The sequence below is a fragment of the Netta rufina genome (assembly GCF_964035555.1).
Source record: "Netta rufina genome assembly, chromosome: 3".
Classification (NCBI taxonomy): domain Eukaryota; kingdom Metazoa; phylum Chordata; class Aves; order Anseriformes; family Anatidae; genus Netta; species Netta rufina.
In genome coordinates, this window is record NC_140125.1 from 57,500,563 (window position 1) to 57,511,636 (window position 11,074).

General features: G+C 40.0%; 1 protein-coding gene across 1 annotated transcript in view; it reads left to right on the forward strand.

Moving 5' to 3' along the window:
* Positions 1–11,074, forward strand: part of SYTL3 (synaptotagmin like 3) — a gene marked incomplete at both ends in the record, with an annotated part of 28,548 nt that extends 17,474 nt beyond the window's left edge. Inside the window, 8 exons of the mRNA XM_084285159.1 lie at positions 251–394; positions 3,119–3,297; positions 5,566–5,668; positions 7,409–7,579; positions 7,775–7,889; positions 8,505–8,613; positions 9,483–9,685; positions 10,944–11,074. Coding sequence (XP_084141285.1) covers positions 251–394; positions 3,119–3,297; positions 5,566–5,668; positions 7,409–7,579; positions 7,775–7,889; positions 8,505–8,613; positions 9,483–9,685; positions 10,944–11,074 — 1,155 coding nt within the window. The remainder of the gene's footprint in view (positions 1–250; positions 395–3,118; positions 3,298–5,565; positions 5,669–7,408; positions 7,580–7,774; positions 7,890–8,504; positions 8,614–9,482; positions 9,686–10,943) is intronic.

Consider the following 11,074-nt stretch of genomic DNA (forward strand, 5'->3'; position numbering starts at 1 on the left):
CCATAGCTTAGGTGGTTGAGTGTTGATTTTAGAAAGTTATGAATATAATGAATGTACTACTAGCTGGCATGAGAATGTTGTAAATAAATATTTAAATTAAGTTACTACATTTTCATTGGAAGTGTGCCACCTGCATGACATTGATCAGAGAGAATTGTAGCTATTTACTAATTTTCATGTGATAGCATTGCTGAAGGAATCAGAGCTTTTTTCTTAAACAAAACAAAATTAATTGCTTAATCTCTTACAGATAAAAAATACACCCAGTCTTCAACAGCTCATCACTGGGGCCCAAAATGATAATGAAATCCTTACCAAAAGGAGTTTCAAGCAAGAAGAAGACATAACAACCAGTCCCACAAGTGATGCAGTTTTCTGTGATGGCAGGAAGCATGTAAGTTGAAGTGCGAAGCACACCAGAATAGGTACCAAATGAGGACAAACATAAAAGCTAAGATTTTGGATTGTATTACAAAATGAAACAGGGATTTCACTTGAGTTTCTCTCTGATAAAAGGCTGCCTGCCTTTGGCATAATCATCGTGGAAGCACTGTGAACTTCTTACAGCATTAGCCAAATCAAATTAATAATAGATAATTGATAGATGGATGTATCCATTAATAATGAATAACTGATGTGTCAGGTTCCTCTGAATTTTGCAAATCCATCTAACATTCTTTCAGTTTTTGATTAGCGTTGGGACCCTGAATGTGTTTCTTTCTAGATTTGTAGCTGGCTTTTTTCTTAAAATATCATTTAACAGAGGGATTTTGTTATTCTGCAAGGGCTGTGGTAATGCAAATGTCAGTGGAAATTCAAATGTCAGCATGTCAGTGAATGAAGAGGAAGCTAAGAGTTGCAGAAGTCAGGGGAGCAGTTCATAGGCTCAGAGGATGTCACTGAAACCTCCCCTGATGGATGACATTTTGAATACTGCAAATGACAGAGAAGGAAGGCAGCTGTAAATGAATTCAGTACATACTTTAAAGTCTCTGTGATTAACTGTGGAAGATAATTTCTATGTATTAGTGATGAGGTTAAGCAGGGTGAAGTGGCCAAGGAAACCAAGACTGATATTATAAAGAAAGGAAATAAAATGGCTTTTAGGGAATCAGAATTAACCAGATTGCTCACTTTGCAGAGGAGTGAAAACACGCACAAGGCCTTTGGCGCTCTCACAGTTTACTGTGCTGTGGAGTCTGAGACGTTGCACAGACAAATGAATGACCATTTTGGATGACATTTGTGATTCTACTGGCAACAATTTGAACTTTACTATTTTGTCTTATAGAGGGAGGAAGGTCAAATTCCATTAAACTTCTCTTTATGGGTGTTTGTTGATGACCACTTCATGAAAATATGTCTTCCAAAACATAAGATGCCATAGCTTCCAGTCATGCCAGTAGGAGTACAATACATAAAGTCATTGCTAAATCTCTGTTCACTGAAGCAAGAGTGATTTCTACATTGAACACATTTAATTTCTGATCAGGTGGGAGGCATATGTAGTGTTTTCAGTCCTAACATTATTAATCAGAATAACTCTCCAGTTTCTATGAATAAATAAGAGGTTCTGTGCAAAACATTTTGAAACGCTTTTGCAGAACTTCTGTTAAGGCATATGAGCTAAGAAAAAAGTCTACTTGCATTCCTTTGTCATGAAGGATTTTTGAGGAAAATAAACTTTTTTTTTTTGTCAGATGAATACAAATATTCTTTGTCAGAGAGTGAAAGAGCAGAACTGAACAAAGGGAGATCTCCCTGCAAGGGAGATAGATTACACTGATACGCATCTTGTAGAGGGAGCAAGATTACACGCAACAAGCAGCAGGTCAAAACAGCCCTAACACTACTTGTGACTTCCTTAATAAGCACCCTGACCCTTCTTTCATCAGGTTTCTACGTTGCTTAGAGCTTATAAGATAGCCTAGATAGCTCTTTAATTTAAGTAAGCTGTTCATGTGAATTTTAATGTGAGTATTTGGCAAGCTGCACTTCTGCATGGAAGACAGATATGATCTTATAAACACTACTCTGCACTTTCAGCTGCTGGGTTGTGCAAGCAGAACTCCTTGGTTAACCAGTCCTGTGTGGGCTGGTGTTTTTTTTCAGACAGAGGAGTGATCTAACACAGATATTTTAACAATCTAGGATGATATTGTTGTGAGATTAATCCCAACAGCAACTGCGTCTTCATGACAGATGATACGTAAAAAGATCCTAGAGCTTACCTTAAAGAGTACCATTATAAATGAATGGAGACCGAGTTATTTTGATTGAGTTGATGATTTGTTACAGTGAAGATGGGTAGATAGCACTAACAAATTATGTGCCTGTGCTGGGCCACAGAAAGACTGTAGTTTCTTCATTCCTTTCAGTTTCATGGCTTCTGTAAATGCTAGAAACAAATATTGCTTATATATATCTGGATGGAGGGCATTCAAACCTTTGCCCTGTAGGTGAAAGTAAGTGGATGAAAAGAGAAAAAAGTGGCTGAGGTGAGCCAGGAAACACCTCCTTAATGCACTAACTTATGACGGCTGGATATCTTTGTATGTTAATCTTTCCTGAACAGTATGGAGTATGTCATTTTACATGGAATTGGGTGATCTTGTAGCGTATTTGCTGGATGTGCAATGCTGCTTTTGTAACCATTAATACCTAATAGAACCTGGCATCTCAGCAGTGATGCTATGAGCATCGCTATTAATAGCAGTCTAGTTCTGTATTTCATATATTCCTACATTTCAGAGCTTTTTCTGAAGCCATCATTAGGAGACAGTACTCTCTTCCTTTCAAACACCTTACACATTTTTCTGATGGGAAGTCACATGGCAACTTGACTGGGAGACAACTTCTAGATATAGAAGTTATCTAAGAAAGCACTTTGTTAGCTCAGAAAGTTTGCTGAAAAGGTGAAGCAGTAGAAATGCAATTAGTTATAATTTTCAAGGCTGTTACAGAAGCAAGAAAATGGTTTCATACAGTTAACCTAAAGACTTCATGATTTCCAATATCTCTGCAGTCATGTCACTAAAGAAACTGGCATTTGAGGGAAATAAATGTTTTGTTCTATTAGATCTGAAGCTACTTTTCTCAAACATTTGTCTTTTCTTAGGGGAGTTTGTATAGCCTTAACAGCACTTGCACTGAATCTGGCAACTTTGGCAAAGCTGACATCACAGGAGAAATAGAGTTTGCCATAAGATACATCTTCAAGGCTCGCATCTTAGAAATTTGCATCAAGGGATGCAAGAATCTGGCTTATGGAGAAGAGAAGAAGAAAAAATGTAATCCGTAAGTATTTTGTAGAGAAGGAGAAAGAAATAATAAGCAAAATATTTTGGTTTGAAGATACCATCATATATAAATCCATTTCAGTATTTATGTATGCCCAGTTAGCATTTTCAGAACATCCAGTGTATATATCTGCACTTTTTACAGCTACACACTGCAAGACAAACAGGTTTCATACCAGCACGTCTTGATTTCTCTTCTGACCATTTTCTGCTATTAGTTGTCTGTTCCCCTGCATGTGAGCAGGCAGTTGGTTATCTGTGTTGCTGATGAGCACCTTTGGATCCTGACAGCAAATAATTCTAGCTCTTAACAGCAACAAGATTCTAGCTCTTAAGTTGTGCCTGCAAAATTAATATACACGTGGCTAAACCATGAGATGGAAAATTGAAATGTGAGTCATGTTGCTAATTCATCCACTGACTCATTGTGGGTTACTGGGTGATTGCCATACTGCTTCTGTGCTTCCATCTTCCTCATCTGTAATAAGAATGGAAATTTCAGATACTGCAACACGTTTTAAAATCTGAAGTTGGTTAATAATTACATATCACAAGAGGAAGAAGTACCTACTTCTGTGGATAAAATAGGTCACAGAAATGATGGGTTGGAGAGTTAAGCATTGGTGGTTTGTTTGTTTGTTTGTTTATTACTAATTGATCCTCTCTGACTATGCAGCAATCATTTGCAGAAAACCTAACAATAAATGCCTAACAAAAATAAATACCTAACAAAAATAAATACTAACAAATAAAATAAAAAAAAATACCTGAAATACTCTACCCCTGCTGTCATGGGGTGTTTGAACACTTGAGTGACCACACCGAAATTTCAGAGTTGCAGTCACCTTCCCCCGGAAGGAATGTGGCTTTGAATATCTTGCAGAGTAAGGTCATAAAGATGAGCCTAGGGTTGAAAGGAGCCTCGCTGGAACAGCAGCTTACGAAGTGGAACAGTTTGGGAGTGTTTTGGGGTGGGTCAAAGTTCTTTAAGTCCCCTGGTAATAAATTTGGACAAACAGTTGCAGGAAGCCTGAAAGGTGCTGTGGGAAGAGCTGTGTACTGGACATTATGTTCTCTGTTGGTATATATTTATGTATTTCTGTTGGTTCCCAACCCAACAGAAAAAAGTACAGTCAGTGCACTCAGAGCACTTGACAGAAAACAAACTTTTAAGTAATGTTTAACATGTGTTGAATTGGTTGAATTTGACTGGTTTGAGGTCTGACTGTCTACTTGTTACTCTATCACCCTGGATCAATTTAATTAAGAGGCTAAAAATTCTACTACCTGAATATTTTAAAAAGTAGTTTTTTCTATGGATAGGTTTGGAAAAAATAGGGAAGATGTTTAAGTTCTGCACTGATTATATGAAGTATAACTGACTGTAAGTTAGCCAGAAAGTTAATCAAGAGGCTGGTTTGAAATTGGTTTAAATCATATTATCTGAAATTTATACCAAAAATACAGTTGCCAAGTTGTGAGGCAGCACTCCCTACTGCCAATACTCTTTGGTTTTGAAGCTGTAATATAAATACAGCCCACTGAACTTGTATTAAGGGGAATGTTTAAGTATTAATTTTGAAATGAACTACACATGAGAAACTTTGGGTAGTTGTCATTGGTGCTTGGTACTTGTCCAACTCAGCTTCCAGAAGGATTTATTTTTTTTTTTCAGTTTTGCTTTAATGCTGATTCAAGGAAATTTTGAACATTTTACATACTCTCCCACTATCATTCTAGTGGTTATTACAACAACTAATATGTGTAAGTGTTATGAATTATTATGCATTATATGTGTGATTATACCTTTTATTTGTCACATTACTTAATGCTGTGAACAAACAGCAATGAACCTAAAGGTGATCGACTTCCTTATTTTTTCTTTGAGCACATAATACGCTCTGTGCTTTCCTCATAAAGCTGTCAGTACAGCTGACAAGGTGACATTCTTGGTGGCTATTTTATTAGAGGACAAGAGTATGTAATAGCAGATTCGCATACAGAGCCTAATTCTTTCCCAATTAGAATAGGATTGAAACACATTATCTGAATGATATACAGAGACCTTTATAGCCTGACTGCTCATTTTAATGAGAAAGGATATAAATCACAATTTGCCATTTTATTGCTTAGAAAATTACAAACTCAGTAAAAGTGTTTGAATTAAATAATTAATTTTTCTCTTTTAAATAAATCATTTTTCTTAGTTTGATTTATTTATATTTTTCCCCTTCTGGTCACATTCCATATCCTCTCTATTTACAAGCTATGTCAAGATTTATTTACTTCCTGATAAATCTCCTCGGAGTAAGCGGAAGACAGCTGTCAAAAAGAGCACAGTGGATCCAGAATTTGATGAGACTTTGAAGGTACTGCTGGCAATTGTGTGTCACTAGAAGCACTCTTCCATGGTAATGTCTCCTTTTATAATGTGCAATCCTGAAAGTTCAGAATTGTCCTGATGGGGCAATTGCAGGAGTCAGTGACAAGAGTCATTAAGAAATGGTTGGTTTCAGTCCAAATAACTTTTGGACTGAAAATGCTTTTGAAGATCCACTAGTGAATTGTGCACCCTCAGAAGAGTCTTCCTTTGTGCACAAAACACTCCTAAAGGTGTTGTTCTGAGTTACCTTGTGGCAAAAGCAAAGTGTCTTTCATAGACTGTTTTGGTGCGTTCAGGATCTGAGCGTATTGCAGAGCAGAGTGAGTATTTTACACAGGTGTCCCTTTCCAATGGTGCCCTTTGTTTTCCGTGTCACTGGGAGTGTGTCTCTGCAGTTAGGATGGGGCACCCCTGGATTAGTTTGGTTGTTTCCAGTTTTGTGCCCAGGTCACTGCACAACCTCTTCTTAAGGTGCTTGTGCATCAGTGAGCTGCAGCAGCACATGAGGTCTTTGGTAAAGTGTATTCTTGGAAGAGATGTGAAACAAAATTAATGGACAAACTGACATTATTTCTCTTTGAGCTACGTGCAAGTTTCAGTGTGTATGAACATCAGCAATTTGTAGCAAGTGAAACAGGTAAAATGTTTGGAAAGAACATTGTTAGAAATTGATAACAACAACAACAAGATGTATACAACCTATGTCATTCTGGTATATCTCAAAGTCTGTAGATAGTGTTTAAGTTGGGAGGAAAAAAAGCACCTAACACTGAAATAATTGGTTCCTATTCTATAGTTGCTTTTCAGTGCCAGAGCGATGCAGAACTGGTAGAGAGTGAGAGCCATGCCTGAGCTGGCTGCGTGAACACTAAGGGTAGATTAATTATAAATGATTTGAATTGGTTTAAACAAGCAGGAATGGTCAAACAAGCATAGTGCTAGTGGAGGTGAACTGCACTGCACCACAGCACTGAGATCCCACTCAGTGGGATCTGTCTGCAAATGAAGGCACCTGCACTTGGGTACATGCGTTTGTGAGGAGCACAAGTGCTCTTAGGAGTCGCTGGAAGCTAGGTAGGGTGATTCAGGGTTATCCTTCCCAGAGCCTACACCCAGCCTGTGATTCAGCAGCCCAAATGTCAGCAGAGATGCCCGCAGCTGTGCCATTGCCTTGTTTTCAGTCCAGGTGGATGCAGGTTACCAGACTCATGTGGGTATCTCAGATAGCCAGCCATGTCTCAGAGAGCTCTAACTGTGCTTAGGGAGTAGATCAGGGCTTTAAGGACTGGTCTCCTGAATTACTGCCTTGCTCCTGCTGACTGCATTTAGTAGATTTCTACTGACCAGAATGGAAGTTTTAGCACCTTTGTCATGTGTCTTAATCTTGACCTCCAACCAGAGCAGCCAAATTGGGCTGGGAGTATAAAACAGAAAAGTAGATTATAAAAAACAATGGTCAAGAATTACTTAAAGTTTTGGATGAATTAAAATCTTCAGCAAGAGGCCAAGGTATTCCTGGAATGTCATTTCATATTTGCACGGGCATTACTTTAGCATTTAAGGAGTGAGGTAACATGGAAATTGCAAGGCACGTTCAGACAGCGTAGTTCTGTCTGCATCCCGATGCCTTCAGCCATGCTGCGGTCAGGCAGCCTTTGAGCAGGCTGTGAGCATGGCTCTGCACTCACCCTGTGTGTTGCTTTATAAATGCTGTTTGTCTTTCCAGTACAAGATTGAATACTCCCAGCTGGCGAGTCGGCAGCTGCAGATCTCCGTGTGGCACGCAGGAGCTCTGAAGTACAGGGTGTTTCTGGGGGAAGTGGTGATTCCATTGGCCACGTGGAATTTTGAAGATAACTCGATGGAGGCATTCAACTGGTACCAGCTAAAATCCAAGGTGACTGTTAGTTCTTGTGCTTGGATCTTAACAACACAGTGTTGTGAAAGTTATGAGAGATCACCCTTCTGAGGTCATTGAGGGAAGAATGCCGTCAATCCAGCCCACGAATAACACCTGTTATAAATATAAATGAGCTGTGAGAATGATGTGGAATAGAATGTAATGCCAATCTCTGCATGTCTCTCTTTTCAGCTTGAAAAGCCTGAAAATAACCTTATCCAGTACAGTGGAGAACTCCTGGTGTCTGCAAGACTGTCGGTACCAGCCCAGTATAAAAACTTCCAGTTTGAAAGGTGGATGAGAGAAGGTATCAAACATTCCAGAATACCTGAATCCCTTGGCTAGAAAAGAATTAGGATCAGTGAAGGACCATGTGCCTACTTCACCTTTTTGTTCTTTTTAATGCCAGCAAAAGATGATCGCTTTAATAGCAGTCTTAATTAGCTGTTAGGTTAGTTTTGTTTCCTTTTTCCCCCACAAACAATCCTGAAGTCACCAGCTTGCGTTCTTCCATCTTTCTTCCCTACTCATGCCTGCTGTGCCTCTGCTCTACAAACAGAGCTGTAACAGAGGAGCACTATCACACCACAGGTTGGGCTGTTTCTCCTGCTTCTGGCTTTGTTTCAGGGAAACGCTCCTATGGGTATTGCCCCATGGGTACTTTTTGGAAATACAACTGAAAGCTCTATCTTTGGAATAGGAATCGCAGAGCAATTCACTGCTTTTATTCACTGCTTGCTTTCTTTGTGTGAATCGTGACCTGTGTAAGCAGGTTCAAATCTTTCAAATTATCTGAATACAGCACTGAGTCCTTATTTCAGTTGTAGCACTTAATAATTTTCCTGCTTAATTACAGCGGCATCTTATGTTATCAGCTGAACTAACTGGTCACTATTTAATGTGATAAATTCTTCTCTTTCAGGAAAAAAAGACGAAGGAGTTCCCAACTGCCAGCTTCAGGTTATGATATTTGGGGCCAAGAACTTGCCTGTGCTGAGACCTGCTGGAATGCTGAACTCATTCGTTAAAGGGTATGTATGAGACTTAGCACTTGAAATGGAGAGTGTCACAAACATCCTGTGCAAAGGTAAGAATTAACTCGCTTTCATCAGGAGGCTGCTGTGTGAAAGTGGCACTGTCCACGCTCTTAGTCAGACTTGTTTGTAATTGTGACAGTTTACAGCTGAGTGTCTGCGTAACAGCAGCACGCAGCAGGACAGTGAAGGGTCCTGAGTGGAACATCACAATTTACTGTTGTCACTGAAATTCAGAGTTCACTATTTTAAGCATCTGCTTTTAGATATTGGGAGGAAAAAATGTGTGACTCGAGGGAGGTGGAAATACTGTATTTTCATGCCTGGTTTCAGCTGTGCCCTTGCACAATTTAATACAGCTTTGGATAGTGAGAAGAAAATTTTGGTCTATACATTTTAAAAGAGAAAGGACTGAATTTTTCTTCAGTGTGCTGGGTACTTAGTATGTGGAGTCACTTTACTTTCTGGATGCCAGGCATTACAGTGTTAAAATATCTCCCAAAGCCACTTCACCTGCTGTGGTACTTATCTTCAGTGAAGGGGGTGAGCATTTTATCTACTGCACAGGCAGGTTTCAGACAGTATTGGGTAACAGAACTGGGGGTAAGGGGTTCCTCATCAGCCAGTGACAACAGAGGAAAAACAGATAGAAGACCCAGACTGAAGGCAGACAGAAGGAGCCAAAGTCCCCCAAAGAAACAAACTAGCATCATGTTCTACCTTGCACTTAGCTGCACTCTTTGCTTTCTAAGGCAGAGTGAAGGGTCCTGCTTGATTAGTGCCCATGTTCTGTTTTCTGATTGAGTAAAACACTGCTTGGCTCAGCAAAGTTGGTGAACTCTCGTTTTGTTTTTTCTTTTGGGAAGCTGCCTTGTCCTTCCAGACCAAGCAGAGTTGAAGCAGAAGTCGCCTGTCCTGAAGAAAGAAGACTGTCCTCAGTGGAAACATCTGTTTGTCTTTGATGTTACCCCAGCACAGCTACAGCAGTCATGCCTACACTTGACCCTCTGGGACCAGTCAACTTTTGGCTCACACGATCAGTTCCTAGGGGGAGCCAAGCTTGGTGCAAGTAAGTTCTTCATCACTAAATGTTGAAGTAATTTTTTGGGGAAAAAAATAATATTTTACATGCTAAGTAGTATTTGCACTGTGCATCTGTCATGTGCCTGCACACACAGCCCCTAGACCCTGACCTAAGCAACTTGCAGTCTCAGGCTTTGATCCTGCAAGAACCAGTTCTAGTTGAGGCCTGTGCAGAAGCTCTGGGCTGTCAGTGGGCATTGTCAGGCAACGACATTTGTTAGCATGGGGATGTTCAGGGACAGAGCCTGGCCACACAGAAGACAGGAACAGAACAGGTGGGTGCATCAGCTCATCTAGAGCTCCCTACGTATTTTTCAAGACTTGTTCCTTGAGCAGTTTTCAATGACTTGGCTATTTCTAAAGTGCTAGCAATAACATCAGCAGTGAGCACATGAATACCTTGCAGATATCTGTGCTTATTGTTTTATATCCACAAATCCTTCCAGTGGGAGATGCAGAAAGTGAAACTTGCTCAGAAGCCCTAAAGAGACTAAGTGCGTATTTGAGCTTTAGGCTCTTGTCCAACAACAAAAAACAACAAAAAGAGCCTTCTTTCTCAAAAGCTCAGAAATGTCTGAGAAATCCTCTGCTCATGGACTGGGCAGGACTTAACAGTATTTGACTAGAGAGCTATTGTCACTTGAAGGCTGCCCAGTGGAGTCTCTCACCCCGTTTCCCAGACAGTAAATGCTTTGGTTTCAGTATTTGAGATGAAAGGCTTAAAACTGAGACACGTCACCGAGCTGTGCTATCAACATGCACTTTAGAAGAGTGTTATCACTAGCAATACAGTGTGCAGGTTTCCTCGTGAGCTGCTTTTGATTGTTTTATAGCATTTTCCTTTCTGTTAAAGCAGGGCCTATGTGCTTCTGAGTGACAAAGACCATCCAAGCCCCAAGCCTAGTGAGGCATTATAGTCACTGCAGATGACCAAGCTGATCTGTTTTTGCCATGCACACTGCTTTTAGTCATACAACCAGGAATTTTTTCTTCGCAGACCGAGCTCTTCACTGATCTTACTTTAACAGGATGTAAATAACGCTCTATAATTATAACTACAAATTATTGCAATGAATGATGTGAGTGCTACAGAACAGCTGAAAATGCTCTAGAATTGAGAGCAGCAGCTTGTTTGTCGTCCAGTCATTTGGGTCAGAAGTGGTACGGAGCTGGATCTAGAAAAGCCTTTGGGCAAGGCCAAACGCAAAGTAACCCCGTGACCTTCCTTTTTTACTTTCTTGCAGAAGAATCGCTTGGATTTGCAGACGCTGTTTCTCAGTCAGTGCTTCAATGGCAGGAAGTGCTCTGCAGGCCAAACACGTGGATGGACTTCACACTTGTACTGCATTCGAATATGGAAAACTTTAAATCCTGA